Source organism: Euwallacea similis, chromosome 21, assembly GCF_039881205.1.
Source record: "Euwallacea similis isolate ESF13 chromosome 21, ESF131.1, whole genome shotgun sequence".
Lineage (NCBI taxonomy): Eukaryota > Metazoa > Arthropoda > Insecta > Coleoptera > Curculionidae > Euwallacea > Euwallacea similis.
Genome location: NC_089629.1, coordinates 3,334,096 through 3,359,140, shown reverse-complemented (window position 1 = coordinate 3,359,140; position 25,045 = coordinate 3,334,096). Strand labels below are relative to the sequence as shown.

At 36.0% G+C, this 25,045-nt stretch overlaps 3 protein-coding genes and 1 long non-coding RNA gene across 7 annotated transcripts in view; 2 read left to right on the top strand and 2 right to left on the bottom strand.

The window, feature by feature from the left end:
- LOC136415910 (zinc finger protein 142-like) overlaps window positions 1-15,632 on the top strand; it is a 43,983-nt gene extending 28,351 nt beyond the window's left edge. For 3 of the 4 annotated variants that reach the window (XM_066400817.1, XM_066400818.1, XM_066400820.1), the window contains exons 3-5: window positions 2,012-3,792; window positions 6,888-7,212; window positions 13,008-15,632. In XM_066400817.1, coding sequence (XP_066256914.1) covers window positions 2,012-3,792; window positions 6,888-7,212; window positions 13,008-15,302 — 4,401 coding nt within the window. In that variant the 3' untranslated portion in view covers window positions 15,303-15,632. The remainder of the gene's footprint in view (window positions 1-2,011; window positions 3,793-6,887; window positions 7,213-13,007) is intronic. The other variant, XM_066400821.1, reaches the window with a different exon arrangement.
- A 301-nt stretch (window positions 15,633-15,933) lies between these two features.
- On the bottom strand, window positions 15,934-18,187 carry Cdc6 (Cell division cycle 6). Its single transcript, XM_066400842.1, has 4 exons — window positions 18,005-18,187; window positions 17,248-17,910; window positions 17,011-17,177; window positions 15,934-16,950 (listed from the first exon to the last, which is right to left on the bottom strand). The coding sequence occupies exons 2-4, from the start codon at window positions 17,875-17,877 to the stop codon at window positions 16,095-16,097; spliced, it is 1,653 nt and encodes a 550-aa protein (XP_066256939.1). The 5' UTR covers window positions 17,878-17,910; window positions 18,005-18,187; the 3' UTR covers window positions 15,934-16,094.
- A 610-nt stretch (window positions 18,188-18,797) lies between these two features.
- On the bottom strand, window positions 18,798-20,092 carry LOC136415914 (uncharacterized). Its single transcript, XR_010752655.1, has 3 exons — window positions 19,958-20,092; window positions 19,545-19,648; window positions 18,798-18,928 (listed from the first exon to the last, which is right to left on the bottom strand). It is a non-coding gene; the product is annotated as an uncharacterized lncRNA (long non-coding RNA).
- Window positions 20,093-20,407: 315 nt separating this feature from the next.
- Window positions 20,408-25,045, top strand: part of Rpn2 (Regulatory particle non-ATPase 2) — a 50,382-nt gene continuing 45,744 nt past the window's right edge. The window contains exons 1-8 of the mRNA XM_066400822.1: window positions 20,408-20,569; window positions 20,899-21,016; window positions 21,077-21,246; window positions 21,299-21,537; window positions 21,603-22,004; window positions 22,379-22,605; window positions 22,710-22,962; window positions 23,086-23,274. Of these exons, the coding sequence (XP_066256919.1) occupies window positions 20,551-20,569; window positions 20,899-21,016; window positions 21,077-21,246; window positions 21,299-21,537; window positions 21,603-22,004; window positions 22,379-22,605; window positions 22,710-22,962; window positions 23,086-23,274 (1,617 nt within the window). The 5' untranslated portion in view covers window positions 20,408-20,550. The remainder of the gene's footprint in view (window positions 20,570-20,898; window positions 21,017-21,076; window positions 21,247-21,298; window positions 21,538-21,602; window positions 22,005-22,378; window positions 22,606-22,709; window positions 22,963-23,085; window positions 23,275-25,045) is intronic.

Genomic DNA, 25,045 nt, shown 5'->3' with positions numbered 1-25,045 from the left:
TGGAGTTTCACCCCTCCACATAAGCCTCTCACCAATAAAACAAATCTGGTTAAACTCCTACGTGCTTCCTATTCATGTTATTGATAATAACAATAATTCATTGGGAAAATTAAAACATCTGTTATGCAAATTTTGGGGATTTGGATTTGGACATGTTCCAACCAATGTATTTGACAAAATTTTAATTCATTAAATATTTTCAGTGAGTGAAAGTTATGGTTTAATTAGGTATTCTGTTTCTAAATTGGAGGTTTGTAGTGATCTTGCATTCCTACTGCTGCTACAAATTACTCCTTTCATGGAAGTTCTTCTGTATTATAAATTTACAAAGTGAAGATTTGTATAAAATTATGAATATTTTTATGGAATTAAATTATCGCTGGCCATTGGCTTATTTGGATTTAAGTTTGTTTTAAAACTCATCTTATGTTATGTATACATTTGCTGAACATGTACTAACAATTTGGTTCTTTTCAACAGTTTATTAGTATCTGGTGTAAACGTAGTTCGTTTGCAAATTGGTGGATGCGCCGGTTGCCTCTATATTAGAGCACAGTCATGGGTGTAAGTAATGTTGCCAAACTGTCGGAAATAATTGGATTTTACTTGAATTTACGCAGGTGAATATTTATGAAATTAAACTTATTAATCTGACAAAAATTCTAGAGTTTGACACTGTAACTTGGCAACTAAGAGTTTGCCATGTTGATATGAATTTTCCTTTTTATTTTTATTATTTACTACTACTTGAGTGAGATACCCTATATTATATTCAAGACGCAATCAGCAAACGTAATATTGGGTTTTTAGATAAAACAACCTATATATTTTTTTGCATTGGGGGTTGAGATTTAAATCTAAAATGTTTTTCTTATTAAAATATGAGGATTGAAAAATTATTATTGATGATTGTATAAAAACATTAACAAATACATGTATGAGATGATCCATAAACAATATTCGTATGCATAACCTAAAATCTTACTTTTTTAAATTGTAATGAGTCACTTCCTTCAATAACTTATTCAAACCTAAAACAACGTTCGATAATCCGAATTTTATCACCAGCACTTGAAACAAAGAAAGGATAAAATACTTTTGCCATTGTTTCGATTTCTATTCGGCCCAATCGGGGCACATGTAGTGATATTTCCAGGATTTTCGCTCAGTGTGACAATTATAACACAACAAAATTTAATGCAAAATAACGGTTGAATTTTGAAGATCATGAATTATTAATTCGGTGCCATGTTATGCAAATAGTCTTCTATAAGTATTTAAAAGTGACTTGATTTGGAAATTTGAAATTTACGATTCGCGATCGAAAAACGCTTTTCTTGAGGCTATATTTAGGATTACATTTTCTCCTTAAGACAATATTACTAAAATAAAAATTATATGTTACCGTATGTACCCCATTTCCTGTCACTCGGCAAAATGCCCGATTTTTCCTCATTAAAATTTGTTGACGATCGATAGCTAGGTACACCCATAGGTACCTAGTTGAACGTGCACATATTCGAAGAGACCATACAAACATCCATCGATCATAAATATCGGCCTAATCTAATCAAAATGTTTAATATTGGGTGTTTGTAGTAAATTTAGTAAAAATTATGACACATTTCCCCTATATGACTTTACATTTAAGGCAGCACTTTGGCGACGATTACGCCAATTTGTTTGGTTTATAAATTTCGTTTTGTTCCAATTCTATGAAGGTCGTGCAGGAAATCATCGTGCTGTAAGCGAAAACCTACGATTCCGATGAAGCAGGCCGTAGTGTGGCAAGGTGCGCCGTACCTGCCGATATCTGCCTTCTATTATCATCGTAGCCCGGTAAAATTATGAATGTTGTTTAAGCAGTGTTTGCGATAAGACCACTCCGATCTTTACTTACTGGGCGTAACTTAAGTCATTCGTGCTTTTCTTCGGGTTCGCTGTATTTTGACGAAGATTTCCTGCCGTCCCATTTTCGCGCCGGATGTCTGATTAGTACGTGTTGTTTCAGATAGCGCAGCAGCCTGAAGACTCACCTGTTGCGGAGCTCGCAGACGAGCCCCCGAAAACGAAAGCGAAATTTAAAATCACCCCCAAGAAAACCAAAGTGAGCACCTCGACGAGTACAAATGTTGTGATACGAGAATCACCTCAGGGAAAACTGTCGGACTTTATCCATCCGGACGACATTATCCAGCACTCTAATGGAAAAGTGTATATTAAAAATAAGTGTAAACTGTGCAACTTTAAGACAGCCTGGGACAGCGAAATGGCCAAACATGAGAAGCACTTTCACAACATCGGCAGAGATCTAAACGGAGACAAGATCAAAAAAACTGCAAGACCAGTGCCAAATCTAATTCCAATCCCTTTTCAATCCAAAAGATTCGTCGATGCAGAACCAATGATGAGCCAAACAGACATTAATGAAATATGCAGGAGATCGGGGAATAGTGCCCTCAAAGACTTCGCCTCGCTTTTCGGCTCGGAAGATGTCTTCAAGAACCCCTCAACTTCAAAGGTACCTGATCTCATTCCGACATCCATATTTGCCTCCAAAGGCAGGGTGGATTTTAAACAAAAGAATGCCTCGTTCTTTGACCATCTCAAAGAAAAATTAGAACTAGGTAGCGGCTGCAATTTGGTCTGCAATAAGTGTGGATACGAGAGCAAGTGTCTCACCGAACAGGCCAAACACAAGAAGATATGTGGTAAAGAGGTTAACAGCAGAGTTCCTAATATTATACCTGTACATAACATAAGTGCTTCGAGGTGTCAGTATTGCAGGCAAAGGTGTAAGTCTAGTGCAGACCTTTACAATCACTTGCAAACTTGTGCCGAAGCCATTAAGTTTCACACTGAAGATATTAAACAGGAGGACGATTTGTCTGAGCATGAATTAAAGATCGATGAGGACAGACAAAGTCTTGAAGAGGAGTTTGAGAACAAACCTCACCCCATGGAGAACAAAGTGTTCGTCTGGAACGACATTATGGTCCCTATGGATATTGACGTGGATGATTCTAATTATGAGTACACAGAAGATAGAGTGGATGATAATGTGTCTCTAGACTTGTCAATTCGCACCCAATCACCGGCTAATAGTGAGAATAGCTATCTAGGACAAGAGAACAATAATAGCATTAGTACTAACAACAATCTTTCCTCAAGCAACGTTCGGCAATCTCCCGTGCAAACTGCCACCACAACGGAAAAAATCCCCACTCATGGAAACGACATTTCCGTGGCTCAACACAAAAGGGTATTCAAGTGTCCCCATTGTACCTTCTGGGCGTCCACAGCATCTAGATTCCATGTGCACATAGTAGGCCATCTCAATAAGAAACCTTTCGAATGTTCCCTCTGTTCCTATCGATCCAACTGGAGGTGGGACATAACTAAGCACATTAAACTGAAATCTGTTCGGGATCAAGCGCACGAAAGTGCTAAAGTGCTCATGACTGATGAAACTGGAAGAAGAAACTATACCAAATATAATAAATATCTCACGGAGATCCCTTTAAGCAGTCTACAGGGTTCGAATGAGACCAGTGGAGGCTCTGGTACTCGCCCTAAAAATTCCTCAGCTTCTACTAGCAAATCTGAGAAAACTGGGAGGTACCCTGCTAGCGGAGACTTCAATTCTTTGCTAAAAATCACTGGGATCCGAACATCTCCCGGCGTAAAGGCCACCGAGAAGCATCTTTTGAGCAATGTGACTCAAGAAAAGAAGTCCAAGGCGAATTCTGATAGCAAAAGGACCTTGTTCAAGTGCAAAAAATGCAATTTTCGGTAAGTTTTTGCCCCTTTTAATATGTGTGTGTGAGAAATCACGTGATGTTTGTTTCTCCAAGGTTTTTTGATACTTAAATATTTTCAAATCGTAATTTAAAGTCAGCAGGTAAATATTTCTTATGATTTTCGCGATGGGATGGCTCAGTAAATTTTTTTTTGCCATTTAATTGCATCAAATATAATTCGTCGTTTTATTAAACGCTCATTTTTATGTGTTCGTATAATTTTATGTGAGTCAAAGTTCAAGGTTCCCAAACAAACGTTCACTAAGTGTATCTCAAGTGATTCGAGAAAGTCAAATTAACTTGAATAAAAAGAAAGTAGAGAGAAAAACTGTTAGAGGTTCTAAAGTAGTAGAACATTCGATAATACCCCCAAACTTAAGATTTCTGATGAATCTATTAACTGGAACTAACGTGAATATTTCTGATCGACTTTTTAAATGTGCGGGTTTCACTTCTGCTTATTCTACGCAAAAATATCTATCGACCACAGTTTTTAATGTTTTTCTGCAGCAAATAAATAGCGGCTTTTGACTTTCTTTTCTTCTACACAGGCTGTCCCCCAAATATTTTTACAGAGATGTGAATGTAACGTTAAAAATATTACATTTTTTACATCTTACCGATACAAGTAGATAGATAACACCCTGTATGACACCCTGCATACCTACCTATAGGAATGAATTTGGCACACCACTACATAATTATAATCCTGATGAGCAAAATATGGATGCACAATCATGACTGTACTATCATCAACAGATGATTGAGATTAAGTGTTATCACTTAATGATTATAATTAATTCTCGTATAACGACTAGCGCACCACAGGAGCGTTAAAAATTCTAGAAGTTGGATTTTTTATGGGTATTTTTTTATTGTTTTATTGATATTATATTAATAGAGGTCTGTATCAGTGAGGGAGCAGCTAACAATGATTCATGGCTCTTATTAAATTCATGTACTACACAGAGTACATTTATTGATATGTGTATAATGCTGTTATTGTCTAAGCTTAGTCTTTTGGAATTTTTCAAGAAATTCTCCGCATTTCTGAAGCGCGTTTTGTATTGAATCTGAATATCTCAATAACTGAAGTCTTGGAGGTGTGCTTTAGGCTACTTTCTTTTAGGAGCACATTCAAAATTTATGCCAAAAATATGAATTGTGGAAATGTGGTTGTCAGCATCCAAAGGTGTATCGGGTGAGCGAAATTCCCAAACAGTGAAAGTTTTCGCAAGAATTGTGACTCCTGTACATTTCTTGGATCAAATTTTCTTGGATAATGTTTTCGTCGCTATTCAATTTCCCAAAAATAGGTATTACTAATAAAGTAAACTATCGCAAAAATACCTTGAAACATGTAAAAAAGAATCTCGTGATAAGTTCAAACTCTTCAAACCAGTCGAGATAAGTAACAGTATCCAAATATAATAAAATTGATAAGGAGGTTTAAAGTATTTCTTCTACAAGATAATTTCCGTTAAAAATCAATTTGGCAGTTTTATTTCGTTGCACTTTTAAAAACTTTTCCTTTATTCATTTATCGTCAACTAATAAAATTTGTAAAAGTACTTTAAGTCTTCTTATCGGCAAAGAACAATAATACTTTTAATTGCGAAATACGTTGTTACCTGGCGGGTTTTTATTTTCCATAAATTTCAAGTCTTATCGGTTATGCCCATGAAATCAATGTGGTTTTTCGTGGTGATAACAATAAGTACTTGGAAGGAAATTACAGTAAAAAATTTAAGTACTCGCTTGTTCTTTGGCTCAAGGTTTCAATTTATATTTTAACGTTAATTAAGTCGCTATTTTCAACGGCGTATGAGCCGTTCATAGCATAATTGCTAGTCAGCTATTATTTCTGCTTGAAAAGGAAAACTACACTTAAAACGTTATTCAAGATACGTGGAATATGGTACATCGTCTAGTATTTATAACCACTGCCAAACCAAGAGTATCGCGAATAGTTAAACATACCCTGACCTTGTACCTACTACCAAGTGTTAAGCAATAATAATTATAGGTCCTATTAAAGAGCTAAAAATGGAAAACTAGAAATGGCAATTTAAAATTGAAGCGATGGCGAAAAGAAATTATAAGAAAATTGAACTAAAGGTGGATCTAACTATCGTTTGCGAGCAGCAGATGCCATTAAGAGTAATTTATTTAATTACCTGGTCGTTTCTTTAGGTTAAACCTTCAATTAATGCTTGGTTAAGGTCGCCAGGTCGATGTTATACTAGTTTAGTGCATTTTCATATTAAAAAATGCACTCATGTACTTAGTTGTTGGAGAATAACCATCATGATCTTAAAATTTTAAATTAGCAAAAGCGAATCGTTTTCTGCTAGTTTGCTCTCGTCTTATCTCAAAAAACGTAAAGCTTAATAGAGATTAATTAAAAATGCTGAATTTTTCTGTAATGAAAACTGTAATATTTTTGTCAAATCACTTCAGGTCAGTGAAAAATTCCTGAAATTTTCCAAAGCTCAGTTCGAGGGTGAATATTTCCTCATCCCTCATAACGATCTCTGTCTCCTTGCTAGACTTTGTTCTTTATGAGAATTTTAATATATTTCTGCATATTAAGCGCCTGGTAAATTAATTAGTTATCTAATAAAGATATTTTAGGAAAAATTATGAATTGAAGATATTTTAGCAGCTGCCATCGCACAAAGCGTAATTTCTGCCATGTCTTTTAGTTTTCCTATACCTTCCTTGACAATAAGAGTTGTCAAGATTGAGATTATCTGGAATCATTACTTAGAGCTTAAGAAACACAATACTTCTGAAGCACACTGAACAATAGAAGTGCATTTTATTGATTTGAAGTAAAAAAATATGTCAAGTTTTGCTGCTTCTACGCATCACTTTAAAATTTGAGAGTTCTTAAGTTTGCCCAAAATTGTAGAATGATATTCCTTATGTCAACCACGTCACCCTACAAATAATTGCTGTGCAAACACCGAACTGAAGCACTGCAAAATCCTGAACAAATCGAGTTATCTTGGTGCAAAATTCACAAGTGGGGTCCATAAAACATTCAAATTTAGTTTCACTAAGATGTTCTTGGCGCTTTTCCAGAGACGCATCCAGGGACGTTCTTCTCGATCACGTCAAAAACCACTACCAGCAGCAAGACCTGGATCACCAGCAGCAGGAACTGTTCCAGCAAGCGGTCGCCGCCGCCCAAGTCACGGTCACGCCGACTCCCCTATCACTGGTAACAGGTTCTCCTGTGGGGGGCCTATTTTCGACGCAGGATTTAAGTTTACGGGGTACGAGTCCTGATAGAGACGAGGCAAGTGTAAATAACAGCCCCGCGACGAAGGGCGGATCCGGTACTAATGCTGCGCCCTTCCGTTGCGGCCATTGTAATCAAACCTCTAACTGGAAGCATGTTATTCAGGTATACTAACCCCGCTTACTAACCGTACTAATGTGATTTGTGGCTTTGTCATTGCGAATCTATAAAAACGGAGGATTTTGGTTAGTCACAGAAGAGATTATACACATTCGATACGATCATCCTCCGTTTTTAAAAGGCTCGTTGAATTGCATGCTGTGTCCGTAGGTCGAGCTTAAAGTCAAATATTTCACGGGTGTCCCACAGTAAATTAGCTTGTTTATGTAATTGAGCATGAGCTACAAGACAAGTCATTATCGGTGTCAGGTCGTCATTGTTTAATTGATTTTTTGATTACGGTCGCCCAAGGTCTTTTTGAGTAATCGGTTTTTGCATTATGTGAAAAAGAAGCTGAAGTACGAATGAGCACAACTGCTGTCGGACTCTTATTATTCCTTGCAAAAGGTATGGCTCTTTTCAAAGGAAGTCGGAAGGCAGCAAAGTATTACGAAGAATTGAAAAGAATATATCACGATAACGGTTAATTCTATTTTCTAGTAACAGTTATATTCGCTGCCTCCAAACTCACACTCGAAAGAATCTTTATCATGAAAATTTCAACCAAGTCATGAAGGCATTGTGTTATAGCATGAGTATACAAGCTGATTTAGGCTACGAGGAGAAAATCATTCTTATAATGAGAGTTTTTATTCAGTTTATAGACTTTTTTGGTATCTGGCAGGACTAATTTTAGATACGAGAAAAAAACTGTAGATTTCAGAGGAATTTATGAATCTGGGGAATTGGGTGGTGCTTTCAGCCCTATCGAACTTTGTAACAGTAAGTGAAAAGTTTTTGTAGTTCCAGAAAATATTCTTTGGTTTTACATTAATTTTTGAGATTTTGAGATACCAAGTTCTATAGATTTCCGAATGATGGCTCGAAGAATATTTTTAGCTATTTGATTAAATGTTTTCATTTCTAAGGAGGTTCTAATTAAATACCTTTGTAGTAAAACTCAAAGAAGTCTGCGGGCTAAGAAGATTCTATAATTGGTTTTTCGAGTTTCGCTGTTTTAGGCATTTTTAGAGGGGACAGAACTGCTGTAGACACTGGATGTAAATTTACGATCTAGATCTCTTCGGGACTTATGAACTATTTCCATATCTTTTTCTAACGAATGTTAGTTAACCGTGTTGCGGCAACCATTCGAATAATATTCATTTTCACTTATTATTGCTCTAGTATCGAACTTTCGAATGCAAAAAAGGTGTCCTACCTGGAAAAATCTTAACTATGTTATCCTATAGAAATGGGGACAAACATATTTCTAAGCTCATTAAGGATTTTCAGCGTTCCAACAATTGTATCACCGCAAAAGGATATTATTACGTAATAGTTATGCATTTTGACTACATAATGAGCATTGATGTTCGGGAAAAAATAAATGAGAAATTTTCTTGGTATGGCAGTTTGCAATTCAATATCCAGTTGAACGGCATAACCAAAAAATCCACTTCATCGCAATTAAACACGTAAAATACACCACATGATCGAAAATGTTCATTTTTAATTGTCATCATTCTTAAAAAGCCTTAAAGAATCATAATTATTTACGATAATAATGCGCATCCGATAAGACATTACCTTGCTAAGTATATTTTGTATTTGCAGTCTTATTACGCGATAGCATCAATAATAATTGGGGAAACCCATTTCTGTTTTTTTCTTATTGAAAAGAAGTGTACCTACACGGGGGATTAAGCACAATGTGACTGCTTTTACAACAACTTAAGTGTGATCCTACAGTCAAGAAAAAGAGATGAAAAGTAATGAGCAAACGAGAAGGAACACACGTTTTTAAGAGATTACATTGGAGATTTCTTTATGTACTCACGTACAAGAGGATTATTGTATCCTACTAAACTGTCCTTGAATCGACCGATATAATGCGATATATAAATTCAGAATGAACAAGCTTAATATTTGTCTTTCTTGATATTTGCAATTTTTGGGAAGTCGTTAACAAACCAGGCCGCAGTGTTACTGCTTCAGTGTTCGACAAAGTTGCCCTATTTTAATTCGAATGAAATAAAATAATTCGAAGCTTGCTTGAGTCGTAGGGGACATGATCTTACGTGTGTGATACAGCACACAGGATATAAATGAAAAACAATAGGATGTAAGAATAGTCGACAGAACGTAATTTTCTTGGACGAACGTAATTATTTATTTGAAATAATAGTAATATCAAGAGCCTCGGTTTTTCTGTTGCATAACAAGAACAAATTACAGCCAATTCTTTTCAAATGATATTTTTCACATGGTAACCCGTCATAAGTGTTTTTAGCAAGAAAATGAGATTAAACATCGTAAAGCAGATTAAGGACTGATAAGTGATTAGTTGAAATTTAGACTTGGCAAACAATTAAAGAGCACAAGACAAAGACACGATAACGTTTTAGGATACAAGGTTAAACAATTTTGTCATCAAGGAATCATTTATCAACGCATTACTTTTACACCAATGGAATCGATAGATGGAAGTCGTCATTAGTAATACGACACATGTATGTAAATTAATACTAACTTGCCGAAGCACACATTTAGAGACTTATAGGGAAGGATAAGTCATAGGATTCGACTCGTTTTTTCAGAAGGAATTCGCCGCTGACGGTCAACCTAATGACTAATGTCACCACTTTTAAACCTATCGTGTAGAAGAAGATATTTTTTCAATCCTTCCCCATACTGTAACCATATTATTTTATTATGCAATATCTGCATGTTTCATAATTCGTGCTGCCGCAAATTAGAAATTACTATTTTATGACGTCGTATAATTGAAAAGGTATACAAACTGTGTAATTTTCGAGTCGTGGCCAAGTAACCAAAGTTAATACCTACCGGAGAAAATCGGCGGAAAAACGCTTCTTGCATGAATATGCATAGCAACGGACAGCCGCTCATATTTGCCTACTTTTCCATACTAAGCAGGAAAACCCTGTTCAATTAATTTGTACTCTGAAGTAAATTTTCATAATTATGCAAACCTTCATGTGAGAATCGCTATTGGCAATTTATTTTTACTCCACACATAACTAAAGTGATAGAAGATCATTTAAGCTTTAGAGTTCGTTTTATGTACATATGTATGTAAGAACTTGATAGGAAAATGCTAATACTACCCGTATTTTTTTGTCATGAGGAACACGTTCTAGACACCCGGCTTGGTGCTCTGGCGGCCGGGTAGTATAGGATTCACTATAGGATCACACCGCCTGTCCAATAAACACCTTGGGATGAAAGAGTTTTCTCCGGCTCCGGAACTGTTCCTAGGGGATCGTTAGGGCCGGAGAAGACCGCGAGTAGCTACTATCTACTCCCTTCGCTCTTCATGTAATTGAAGCGCCTTCATAAGGGCTCGCACCTCCCCGTGCTCGATTTGTGTCCTTTCAAATTGAGAGACAACGTCTCTCTCTTCCTCTTTCCAATCACTTTGTCTATGCCCTTCTAGTTCCGTAAAGTGTCGTTACCAATCCTGATGTATGCATCCAACACAGATTTTTGCTTTTTTGTTCGGCAGTGGAGATTGTTCCTGCGCGTTTGCCATTTCTCCTGAGATGCTTCTCTTTGCGTTGTAACATCCATCCGTGCATGGCCGTCGTTGAGTGTTTGGTCCCTTCGTTATTTTATCTGGACTTTCTACGACCTTTCAGTCGTGTTTGCCTTAAGGACTGATTTCTCATGATGCAATAGGTCGGTCCTTCGGCACGCCCGCGTCCAGGCCCTCCCCGGTTTTACCCATTAAACATGCATTCTTCCGCCTTTCGTGTCTGTTACCTCTCTCTCTCTCTCTCCCTCCTCCGGGGTTCGTTATCCGGAATCGGAAGAAGAGGCATTCAGGGGTCACCACATTGAAGGTGCGAATAAGTTTTTGGCCCCGTAATAATATCTGTATTAGACAGATTTAGTAAATATTCGATGATAGCTTTACAAGAACTGTTCTTACTCAATTTTCGACGGAATCAAAGGGTAATTCCGGGTCTGGCCCCTCTCTTGCAGTTGATATCTGGAAAATGCCCCAAATCTCTCTACTTAGAAATATCTTATTGCCTAATTTCATGCGTAAAATAAACGATTCAAAACTTTCAGAACTAATTAAAAATGTCAATCCATAAATATTTACCGTCAACAACCAAAAAAATAGCCTTGAAGTAGGACCCACATATTTCAATGCTTTCGGGATGGATTTCTTTCGCTTTTTCAAAGGTTGCGTGTATAAACATCTCGTACTAGAAACTATTTGATGTTCAACGACCGTTTCTTGGAACAACTTCAATTTTAAAATTTTACGGACAAAAACATGGAAATTCCGTTCTCTGCCTCTGTTGTTTTTGGCAATAGGTATGTCTGAGCACCTTCGACTTAAAAAAATTTCTCCCATAAGTAAACACTGATATTTGCTCAAATATGTCCCGTAATCCGAATGGTTTAACTGCTCCCAAAATTTGATTTCAGATTGCTAGAAAGCATCAATGAAAATTAAATCAATAATATTTATTATCTGAAGCTTTAGAAATTACTCAAAAATCCTCGATACATTTCTATTACATATCCACGTTAGCACGTGTTACCAAAAATTCTCAATTAATTATTAATTTTTAAATAAAATAATCCTCAAATCACCATCTGAGAATATCAATAATCCCCTAGAAACTTTCGGAAAATTTTATTTTAACTTTTAAGTAGCACAAATATTGTGCATAATACGTGTGAGAGACTTTTCCGCAAAGCCACTTTACCACACGCTCGTAGGAAAAAGTTAGTTATTACTACTACCCTCTAAATCACTATTGCCGTACACGATCGCTGGCAGAACTCCGCTTTGCGTCGTTCGGGCAACTCCAATCAGCCTGTGGTAAAGTACCACATTTTATACTTATTCTTATAAATTCTTATCATGAATAGTTGTTAAAATCCCATTCTTCGGCGTAACTCAATAACCCGCAACATTTATTCCTCGACTCGGTAAAGAATTCTCAAAAAAATTTAAATTCCTCAACATACCATTTTATACTAAAAAATTCGCATAAAACACCGCTCAGTATTCACACTGCTGAATCCAACTTAATATGTCAAGTACTTAAATCTCTTAATCTAAGTAAGCGTTCCTATGCATAATCGATTCTCAAAATCTAAAAGGCTAACTCAATAGAAAGTATCTTGATGAAAAATAATATTGGAGTGAATTGTATTTGGACCACCTTATAGAAAGTTAATACGTATATGCTCAAAAATGAACGTATAAAATCGTAGAATTTGTGGTTTAACAACGGGAAAATTGTAAAAGAACGAAGAATTTGCTTTGAATTGGTAAACAAGGTATATTGTGCTGGTATCCTTGAATTATGGTCTTGTATGAGGTGTTTTAAGTTTGTGCATCAAATTATCGAATAATGTTTAGTTTTATGTTTAACCTTTGGTGACCGAACAGTCGTAGAAATAGACTGTTTTATGGTTATTGATTCTTTTTATTCGACTTAAAAATTACACAATGCGAAATAATGAAGTCTTTAAGCAAAAATCCGTACCGCCGTCTAATGTACACAATCATTTACTATTCAATTGAATCAGTACCGACATTAAGGGCAGGGGGGAGGGAGGCAGCAGGCCAGGTCTGTGGACTTTCCTGGGCGGCAACTTTTCTTGAGGGTAGTTCATTAAAAATTTCGCCCTGGGCGCCAGACTTGCTAAGGCCTGATCTGAATTGAATATACTCAACTCTAACACGTGGCTTTGGAAATGCTCAACTATTCAAATCTAGAAAAACTAACTTATTTCTCGTTTAATTTCAGCGTCACTGCAGATTGAAGCACAGCGGCGATATCCGAGTGGTAAGCACTAAGAACGGACTAGAGAAGATTGAAATCGACGAACAGCTAGACGACCCAGACGATATCGAATTCAAATGCAATTTGTGCCCTTACAACACTGACAATCAAGACAAGTTCCAGCGTCATCTGGAAGGTCACCTGCAGGAACCCGACAGTGCCTTCACGTGTACGATTTGCAAGTTCGGAGTTTCCGACGAGAAAGAGTTTTCTGAGCATTTAAGATTACACACTCTCAACTCCGCCGATTCGGACTTTAAGAAGTTCCGGTGTGCTCTGTGCCCCTATGAAACCAACTCCAAGTCCCAGTACACTTACCACAAGCAATTTCATAAAGACAGAGGAGGGCAATACACTTGCAGCCAGTGCTCGTACAATGTAAGTAAGAGGCATTTACTGCATCAACATTTGAAGGTCCACGGAATCAACGTTCCCTCCTCTAAACCAAGCGCAGATGTTGTGGAAGCTGAAGAAACTAGCGATGTAGATGAGGCAGGTTTGAATAAGTCCAACGTGGACTCTGCTCAGTTTGCAGATATTCCCTTAGTGTGGGTGTCGAAGCTTGGAAAGTTCTCTAAGATGTTTAAATGCAGATACTGTCCACACGTCAATCTTCGTAAAGTCAACATCCATGAGCACGAGAAAATGCATAGTATCAGAGAGAAGAATGCTTCCTCTACCAAAAGTAGCGATACGGAGCATCGCTGCACTGAGTGCAACTACGTTTGCAATAATGCAGGGGTACTGTCCTCGCACACAAAGGTTCATCAAGGGCTTTATGGGATTGTTCATTGCCTTGTAGACTCATCCAAGAGTGACGAGGAGCAAATACGGGAACTCACCAGATCTCTAGGCCCTGTACTTGAAGGTATCGATACTTCCGAGTTCCTTGAAGTCGAAATGGAAGAGGTGGACTCTCTAGAAAACATGCTTTACTTTTGCAAAGACTGTCCTGCGAGGTTTTTGAAAGAGAACGAATTCAATATTCATAGAGATTTCCATAGCAAGGACTTGGAGTTTAAGTGCAAACATTGCAGCTACTCTGCAGACAGTGAACAACACCTGAATCCTCATATGTTGACGCATTCTCATGAGTATAAAGAAAGAACGAAGGAACTGAAGAGCGTTCATGTAGAAAGCGCTCATCACCCAGAACCAAATTTGAAGCAAAAATCGGACTCTGAAGAGAACATATGGATAGTAGATAATACAGGGAAAAGCGATTTGGAACAGAAGAACAACATTTTGGCCTCCTTTCTCAGCAAACCTCTAAAATCTTGTCAAACGGTTCCTTTATCTGGCACGGACCTCTTCCTACAAAGGTCCGAGGCGCAGCAAAGACAATCTTATTTGCAGACGGAAACTGTTCCAAACTCCTCGGTAGTTAGAACAAAATCCCCAGATCCGCAATTCGGGGAACAGATGCATGGAAATCCAGATTTCATCTATCAAACGTACATAAAAAATGGGAGGACCAAAGAGAAACGGTACAAATGCCATAAATGTCCCAGTGCGTTTGAGAAGAGGGATCAGTACAGGATCCACTTAGGACTCCATGGCTCTCAGCAAAAGTACAACTGTGAATGTTGCGATTATTCTGTGAAATATTACGCAAACTATGTACAACACTTGAAAAAGCATAAGTTCAATGAAGATGCACAGGCGGCAAAGAGATTGTCTGAAGAACCCAGTGAAAACATGGAAACAAATGCTGCCGATGAGGAACCCGAAGGGGGCAGTCCTCAAGTGAGTATAGCTGACCAACAAATGGCTGATATTTTGCAAATGAGGAAGGATGAGGAAGCATTTTTAGAAGAAAAGAAAACTCACTGGTGCTCTTATTGTCCTTACGTCTCTGGGAGAAAAGACTCCCTTGATAACCACTTGAAGAGACATGAGTGTGTCTCTGGAATAAAAAATACCTACACTTGCGAACACTGTGATTATTCTGTGCCACAAGCTCATGTTCGAAAAGACCACGAAAAGCTTCATTTTATACCAAATAAGGTGAACCATGTAAATGGTTACATGATATGTGATAACTTAAAGTTAACCGCGAGTAATTTAGAGGCCAGTAGTGATGAGGATGTTATTTATGACGAAAGTGATAAAGAATCGAAGGAAGACAATGGAAAATTCAATAATAACAAAGGTGAAAATCGAGAAGAAAATGTACAAACCGGAGAATTATCTATTAAGGATGATGTTAGTGATGTAAGTGTAGAAAAAAGTAATAATTCTGTAACGGAAGTAAATTAGTCAGACTTCTAGTGATCATAATTTATCAGGTAAATAACTTAATTACTTAAAAAATAATATTTAATAATATTACGTTATTATTGATTAACAGCGTTTGCCTTTTAGTCATAGAATAGAGTATTTTTACAGAGTATTTTCACACGAACGTTAGGTGTAGCAAATAAATATATTTGTAGTATTATTACCACTTTATGTATGTAAATACTTATTTTTCTTCTTCAGAGTATTAATTTTTCGTTTAGATGGGGTTTAATGCCAAAGCATTTAATGCCAAAATTTGCCATAATAATGTTGTTTATTGTTTACACAGAAATAAATGAGTTTTGAAAATTTTGTTTTTTTTTGCATCCGACCCACAATCTTCCAAAAAAATGGCCAATTCCTTAGTCAGTTCTAGTCGCTTAGAAATCCAGAAAAACTTTGATATTAAGATCAGTCAGGATAACAAATTCATAATAAGATTCTTTGTGATCACCAAAATATCCAGAATTCTAAGGCATAAAAATAAGAACATTCGTTTCTTTCATTCAACAAATGTTCGTTTCTAATATAAGGATGTAGGGTAGGAAAAAAGTGGATTAATAAGAAAAATTCACTAAAGTAAATTTTCTTAAATTAAAACTAGACGTTTAGTTGAAAACGTATAATTTTCAAATTATACATACTAAAATAAAATAAAATTAGTCAAATGATTAAAATATTAAACTTAACTCTAAAGATTCTCACTTCTTCATAAACTGCTTGACATAAATAAAAGCATACACACAATAATTTTGATGTTTAAACTTAAAATTAGTTTCTGCCTACACAAGGGTCATCCTGTAAGATACTGGACATTAGCTGTTTATCTTTTAGAGCTTCTGAAACTTCATTCTCATTCCACTCTAAAACAACTTTATACTGTCTTGGTTCCTTCTTTCCTGAGAGTCTAATAATTCCTCTGGTCTCAATCAAGGAACATAATCCTACAAATTCTGCTTGATCTACTGCAGACAAGTTTCTTTTGGAACAAACCCTCGAATAAATTTCGTGTAGTTTCCCGACGGTTATGTCCTTGTTTTTAACCTTTTTGAGCATTAAGAGCAGCGAGCAAACAATAATTTTCTGTTGAAGCGGAATAGTGTCTTCACTATCTTCAGTCAAGTTTTGAGAAGTACCATAAACATTATTTAATATGTTGACAATTTCTTTTAAATTCACCTTCTTCGTTGTTTCATCTTTTGCTAGCTCATTAGTGAAATTTTCCACGGATTTAAAAATATCTCCCTTCTTATTTCCGTCAACGAGCTCCACAACTCTTCTTCCAATATCCAAGGCCCGTCTCACATCTCCGGAAATTGAGGCAACTTTTGCTGCAAGCATTTGAATTGCAACAGGGGAGAAAACTTCCAAAACTCCAGCTGCTTTTAAGCGAGAAGTAAAGATATTCACTATCTGCTCTTTGGTGTATGGGGCAAAGTGCAGAAGTTGTGGTTTAAGCTCGCATCTAGCTTGCAGTCTTGGTAACATCCGATCTGTTAAATCTAAAGCATTCGCAATTCCTATTAAGATCAATTTTGAATTAAGTCTAGAAGGCCACTCAAAGATGGTATAGAGAATTGAGTGGTTTTTGGTTTCAAGCTGGTCAATTTCATCAAGAACTATTAATCTGGAAGAATGAATTGAAATGAACTATGGAATATTATTACATTGATGAGGAGTAGCTTACATTGGTTTATGTTTTTTTTTGAGATAATTTTCAAAGGCAGACAAATTTTCTTTTTCTGATTTCCCAGTCTCTTTTACATGAAGCTCTTTGTTCAGCCTTGAGTAAACAGCAGTTGCAGATTTAATTGCTGTGCAGTTGATGTAGATCTTGTGCACTTGAGATAAAATCTATAAAAAAGCATATACATATATATTTTCAACAATTTTCTTATAACACCGCATCAGGACTATTACTTACATATTCACTTTCTAATATCAAATTTAGTGAAGCTGTTTTTCCTGTCCCAGGAGGTCCACTAATATAAATAGACCCTGAAGACTTCTCTTCTAGATGCCCTTGAATAAATTCCTTAATTTCCTCAATTTCCTTTTCTCTGCCAGGCATATCAGTTGGGAAATTGCTATGCAAAGCCCTCCTTGCATTTTGGTAATTTAAAGTTGCCTTAACACCTGCTTCGTTGACTGCAAAATTCTCCTCTTCAGAACAATTGTCTTTAGGTGATTTCTGATTAAAAAGGGGTCTTTTTGAAGTCTTTGAAGACTCATTTTTGCTGGGACTTGTTAATGTTAAAGTTTTAAATAAAGTGCTAGGCGTTAAGACTGATTTTTCGCTATCTTGCTTTAATTGTTTAGGCGGAGTTACAGGGCTGAGTTGGTGGAGATCCGATTGTACTGCTTTTTGTTTTGTGGGCGTTCGGTGCACATTTTGAAATTTGGTTCCATTTTCACTCTCAGAGCGTGTGGATATGATAGGAGTTCGTCTACATGGGTGGGATTTCACAGTTTCTTCTGGGATTGAACTTTGCCTTGCTGATGCCCGAGTCACTCTCATATTTTGAGTTTTATGAGTACCAATTTTTGAGGACATTCAGTTGCAGTCTGCAGAATTATGAGTCTTCAACTACAAAATAGAAAACGACAATAAATTAAATAAGAAATCAAAGGGAAATAAGTTTCTGAAGAACATAAGCAAAAGAGTTCAGTGCAAGACCTACCCAATATTTATTATAAGAATCAATGTTTTGGATCCATAATGTAGAGGTTTTAACGGAATGTTTTGAGTTGCACCACTAATGTTTAATACTTAATTGTAATTAGATATAATAAAATAGATAATAAATAGTAAACTCAAAACATGCTAAATGGTAACCTTAACTGACACAAAACACGAAACTTATGTTACGAAGTTGCCAAATTGAATTTAACCTTAAATTTTTGCTTGCAAAAAGTGATTAACATGCGGTAGCAAGGGAAGTAAAGATGATAATCATTATTATTTGAAAGTTTTCTGTTCAATATCGATATCTAAAAATGTAGTTATATGATTTTGTATAAGATTCCAAACACTTTCTTTAAATAAATTTATGAGAAACAATACTCACAACGAAGTCCGACAATGTTGCATTATTAAATTGTCTAATTTCCCGCCAAGATGTCTGCAGAGACAACGTAGCTTCCTACTTTCAGCAAATCGTCAAGATTCATAAAAGGGAGAGATATGCGACACTATTACGTACTTTTCGAAAGGTTTAAGGGAAGGTATACTGTCTATCTCCTCTGAATGAAAGTATATATACTATTTGGAAAAGTATTAACACAAAAGAACCAAAAGAGCTTTTGAATAATATCCTCAGAACATTATTTTAATATAGAAAATTACATTGGCGACTTTAATTTTGTATGAAATATACAATGTGGTTCAGTATTAGGCAAAAGTCAATTTATCTTTAACCCTCTACTGTCAGGGTTTCTAGGATGTTACACTTTGAGGACAAATCAAACAAATACTTATATTTTTATCACATTTTGTAATTTTTTTACCACTGAAATACAACAATTCCAAGCGGGTTTTTTTAATTTTACAATAAAATGTATTCGACTCCGTCCAATTACTGCTGCAGTCGGTCGATGGAAAATACCTGTAAGCACAAACACAATTAGTACGAAAATAAACCTTTGTGGGAATATGAAAAATACATAGAACTTTAATAATAATTTAAATGTCTTGTGCTCTTAGACCATCACTGTTATGTTTGAAACAGGATGGGTGGAAACATAATGTACCATCTACCCCATTTTCCACATGCCCAACAAAAAGTTCATGAAAGACTGTATGGTGGTTTTTGGGGATTTTTTTTTTATTTAACACAGAAAATTTACAAATCCAAACTTTCTTAGTTCATCTCTAAAACAGGTTCTCTACCAAATGGACAAAATTTCTGTTGTTTGTATTTTTTGAATGACAGAAAATGAAGGTTGAACAAATTTAACATTCTGTTCAAAACACATAAGATATATTAATCAACATGGTTTTAAATAACTTGTTTGAAACATACTTTCAGCTAATAGTTTGGAAAACATTATTTAATTAGGTAGGTCTAATTGTACTGGGATGTTTTTCTTTTATTGTTTGGGAATAATACCTCACACACAAACAGAAGTTCCTGGAATTACATTTGTGCTTGTGTGGGGTGGCCTCAAACGTATTGAATGTATGTACCAAAGATTACATTAAGCAAATGTACTTACACTTACATTTAGGATTAAAAATTAGCTGGTTGACACCTGCTTGTCTACTTAGATCTCGCACGCATCTTCCTGCGTTTACGCTTTAGCCTTCGCATACGCTTCTTCCTCCACTGAAAATAAAAGATTACTAGTTACTATGGATTTACTTTAAAGACTATAGGACATTTCATGGAATTCCAAGTACTGAACTTCTAACTTTTAGTAATTTTAGGTTTACAATGATAAATTAACAATGAGATAACAGGCATTACTATTATTAAGAGAAAGAGACTTTAACTCCTAGAACGTTAAAAAATAAGTTGGTAGAGTAATCACCAACTCTCAAGAGAACGTGTTGATGGGTAGGAAAAGCTAGGTTTTCTAAGCGGTTTTTGCGGTTGAAGAAAAGCATATACTATGGAAATATAAATGGGGCTTACCTTCGCTCTCATCCTAGAATGGATGTGTAAACCCTAGTTTAGAAAAACTTTGGGATTTGTTGGATATTCGTCGATGACGACCTACCCACTTGACATACAAGAACGAAAAGACAAAAATCTAGTCAAACATTTCACTGATATAAGTGACAGATACATATTTGACATTTAGCTAATCATAGATGTCAAATGTGACATTGCGACGCTCAAGCGACTAGAGATGAAAAGGAATGAAAGGAAACTATTTTTTTTTAAGATAAAAAAGTGGAAGGTAATATCTATGGAAACATTTGAACGAAGCTAGAATAATGGTCGGTTTTGTGGTTTCCAAGGAAATCAGCTCCGAACCTTGCACTCAAAAAATCGCTAGTCACTCTACTACAACCTTAGAAAGTCCCTACACAATAGAAGAATGTTGAGAGTGACAACAACTGACAACATTTCTGACATTTATAAAGTCAAAAATACGAAATTTTGTTGGTCATCAAATCATCATTTCATTTTCAATTTCCCAGTAGTTTTTAATCAAGGAAAGTGCAAAATCATAGTTTTCTTGGTTTTAGTTACTCCTGAGAACGTTTGACTGTTGTCCCAAAATGAATATCACATCTGCCGGTAAGTGAATTTGTCAGAAACACTGATAATGCTAGTGAGAGAGCCCCACATTTTCCTTAAAAAAAGCCTTTTCTTTTGTTTAAAAAGTTATTTTTTCAAAACGCCACTCATGGCTATTAAACAGTTTATACGTTCATTAACTGTAACCTCTGCAAAACATAAAAATGGAAAACAAATTTAAACATACTGGGTAGTTTATAAATTTACTTAAGTAATGTAAGTGGTCTTGAGAAAATTGTCTATAGCTTCTTATATTATATTGTTTAAACTTTAGGATATGTCACATAAATGTGTAATCTCAGCTTAATATATTCCCAATTATATTTCAGCGGGAGTTATATCCTTATTGGAAGAACCTCGACCAGAACTAAAAATATTTGCTCTTAAAAAGCTGGACACTATTGTGGATGAATTTTGGCCTGAGATATCTGAAGCAATTGAGAAAATGTAAGTTTTACCGGCGTTTATATTTAATATTTTTCATCTTACAGAATTATTTCTTTCCAGCGAAATTCTACATGAAGATAAAGTATTCCAGCAACACCAGCTGGCAGCCTTAGTAGCCAGCAAAGTTTACTACCATTTAGGAGCTTTTGAGGACTCGTTGACTTATGCCCTAGGTGCTGGTGATCTGTTTGATGTCAATGCTCGCAGTGAATATGTTGAAACTACCTTATGTAAAACAAAACTACATGTCATTGATTTATTTTTAAACTTTTAAATTTGCAGCTAAATGCATTGATTACTATACACAACACAGAATTGCTTTGGCTGATGGAGTAACTGATGCAAAACCTATTGATCCTCGATTGGAGGCTATTGTCAACCGTATGTTCCAGAGGTGTTTGGATGATGGGCAATACCGACAGGCAATGGGGCTTGCTTTGGAAACCCGCAGAATGGATATTTTTGAATCTTCCATCACCCAGTCAGATGACACAATTAGTATGCTAAGTTATGCATTTCAGGTAAAGTTATTTTTAAACCGAATTCTAAGGAACGTTGTTAAGGATAACAATTTTCTATTAAATAGGTGGCAATGAGTTTAATACAAAACCGAGGCTTCAGAAACACCGTCCTTCGTTCATTGGTTGGTTTATACCGTGGTCTTACTACTCCAGATTATGTTAACATGTGTCAATGCCTTATATTTCTGGAAGACCCCTATTCAGTTGCTAAAATATTGGATAAATTGGTAGTGGGCCAAGAAGAGACCCAATTGATGGCCTTCCAAATCTCCTTTGATCTATATGAGTCTGCAACACAACAGTTTTTAGAGAGGGTTATGATCTCCTTGAAAATGACTGCCCCCATTCCAGAATTATGTGGTGTTAAAACACAATCTGGACACATAGTAGACCCCAAGGAAGAGGAAAGTAAGGCAGAGAGTGCTAATACTGAGGCTAATCCAGACGCGCCAAGTTTGGATAGATTGGTGAGTATTAGGTTGAAATATACAATTATTCCTGGATTTTCTAAAGATAGGAGTGATACAAAACGACAATGATTTTACGGGATATGTTAGTTATTTTTGAAATTATAGATATGGTGCAAAAAAATAAATTATACCACTCGATACAATGATAAGAATACTAAAAAAATTGGTTTTACTTTCTTGACGTTTTGGTGGATAAATAATACACATATAGTGGGGATTGCTACAATGTAGGATTTTTAAAATATATTATAGCAATTAAATCAAGATTAGACTTATTCAATCTGATCATCATAACAATTTCAAGACATAGTTTCAAGTACCTTTATTATGTATATAACTTTCTAAAGATATTTTTTCGTTATTCTTTATAGAGCGAAAAAGACAGAGAACATCAAGCGCGGCTAGAAAAGCTTCTCAACATATTATCAGGGGAGCTTTCTATAGAACTTAATCTGCAGTTCCTAATTCGATCCAATCACGCCGATTTACTTATTCTGAAACAAACCAAAGAAACTGTTCGAGTCAGCATATGCCACACGGCGACAGTTATAGCCAACGCTTTCATGCACAGCGGCACTACGAGCGATCAATTTTTAAGGTTAGTAAGTACACGTAATATAACTTAACTTAAAATCTAAGAATCAGAAAGCCTGTGAATGTTTTTAGTAGCATCCAAGATCATAAAATTGTATTCTATTCCAGAGATAACTTGGAATGGCTGGCCAGGGCCACGAATTGGGCAAAACTCACCGCTACAGCCTCCTTGGGAGTAATTCATCGAGGTCACGAGACCGAGGCGTTGGTTTTGATGCAGAGCTATTTGCCGAAAGAAGTTGGTCCCAGTTCTGGATATTCAGAGGGTGGCGGACTATATGCATTAGGGCTGATTCATGCCAATCATGGTGCCAAAATCATCGACTACCTTTTAGGCCAATTAAAAGACGCGCAGAACGAGGTAAACACTGCAAGTTTTGTAATCCACTTTGCATAAATCTTTTTTTTTAAATCTTAAGATGCTTAAAAAATTTTGAATCTTTCATTCCTACAGTAATGAATTGGTTATTTTTTCTTGATTTAGATGGTTAGACACGGTGGATGCATCGGTTTGGGATTAGCGGCAATGGGCACCCACAGACAAGATGTCTATGAGCAGCTGAAATTCAACTTGTATCAAGACGATGCAAATACAGGCGAAGCGGCTGGCATCGCCATGGGCATGGTTATGTTGGGCTCTAAAAACGCGTTCGCTATTGAGGATATGGTGTCGGTAAGTTCGTTCAGAATAAAGTAAAATGTTTAGTTGATTGATCTTAGGACCTCAGGCTTATGGAATTGTACGAAAAATTTCGTGATTGTTCAGTAATTCGGTAAAATTTCGTTTGATTATTATGAAACTGAAACTAAAATTTTCTCAGATTTTAATTTATTAACGCATATTAGGAATTTTAGTAGATACCAAATGATAATCCTTCAATTTTTCTGGAATATTATGGGCTTCTGCCATCTCCATTTAATAATTCCATTTCATTTTCCTCACCGTCATTTATTATGTCTGACAAGTTCATCTTCTAATATTTGCGCTCATTTCTCTGCGGAAAAGCGTTCCACTTATTTTAGGTCGTGCTAAATTTTCCTCTTATGTGATAAACCTGGTGGTTTGATGGCCAATTTTCCATTTTATTACTTTCAGCAATCAGCATGCTTAGTATTCCATAAAAATTGAACGTATACCATATTCTATAGTCCCTTATGCAAACGCAAAACCGAGAGTGGATATGTCTTTATTGAATCTTGCATATGGCTCAAGGAACAGAAATGATGAGTATAATAAACAGACAAGAAAGGATTCTAAAGCACATAAACCATGCGCCTTGAATTGTCTTAAGAAAGTTTTAATTCATTTACATCCCGAAAGTTCGAGACTTTCCCTCTATAATACCGAAGACCCTACTTCGAATCACTTTTCTCTTTTGCTAATTACGACCATCTGATAGCTTCATCAGTGGCATTAAACTTATTAGCCGGACATCTCACAGATTTAATAGCGGCTGATAATAATAGTGGAAGTTATCGAACTTGGAATAGGTCCTAAATATGGACTCAAATAGGGCGATATTTCGCCTGGACAACTAAGTGGAATTTTTGACCTTGACACGATGCATTAATATGCATATGATCCTTTATTGTTCCCACTTGGAAACGTATTTTTTTCTGTCATTGATTCGCAAGATCTGATAATTCAAATTCGAACACTTACAAATCTGACGTCCCATATTTCTAGCTTATCTGTGTGCCCTAGTTAGGAAGAAAATATGTAGACCTATCTCAACGTCTTCAGCTCCTCTTCAAGTCTGAAAGATCCTCGTGATGACACTTGGATGCAGATTTATAAAATGTCAAACCTTTCGACCCGTCCACAAATATAAATTTATGTATGAGCTTTGTCAACGTCGACTCCCTTGAAAAGGGTAAATGTTGGGGTACGTCTGGATACCGAATTAATATACTTAGATTGGACTTATAAGTTTTATAGTATTTTTTCTTGTTCACGCCATTCCAGGCACCTTCGATTTCATGAATATTATATTTTCATTTCGTGCCATATGACGGCTATTTTTTGCTGTTGGACGAGTCCAAAGTGTATTTTTGTTCGCTGGATGTAAAAAATTAATCGACGAATTTTAGACACGTAGAGCTGGCGAAGCCAGGATGTTAAATTGCCGTTTCGTGATATTGAGGAGGGCCTAATTCATCAAGGAGTGAGAAAGGACGATCAATTTATTTTGTGTCTGTCGGGTAGTTGATTGGGCCAACGTTGTGATGTTTAGAAAGTAAAAGTTTTTTAGGTTTGAGGCTTCCTCCGTTAATTAAGTTAGAGATTTTTTTTCAGAAAAGACATTTCGCGATTAAAATTCTGAATTTACTAAGAAATTGGTAGTGTCCACCGATAAATTCAGTAGGGTTTAAATGTGGATTTTTTCAAATGTGGTTGTATATAGAATGTTTTTTCTCAAAAATTGGTTCGTTAATTCATTTTT

Excerpts from the sequence above, each read along its gene's own strand:
- Cdc6 (XM_066400842.1), bottom strand. The coding sequence starts at position 17,877 with ATGTCCTCAAAAATTGGTACTCATAAAACTCAAAATATGAGAGTGACT. Across the intron at positions 17,178-17,247 it reads TGATATTAGAAAGTGAATAT|ATTTTATCTCAAGTGCACAA; the intron begins GTAAGTAATAGT and ends GCTTTTTTATAG. Across the intron at positions 16,951-17,010 it reads AAAAAAAAACATAAACCAAT|ATTAATAGTTCTTGATGAAA; the intron begins GTAAGCTACTCC and ends TCATTCTTCCAG.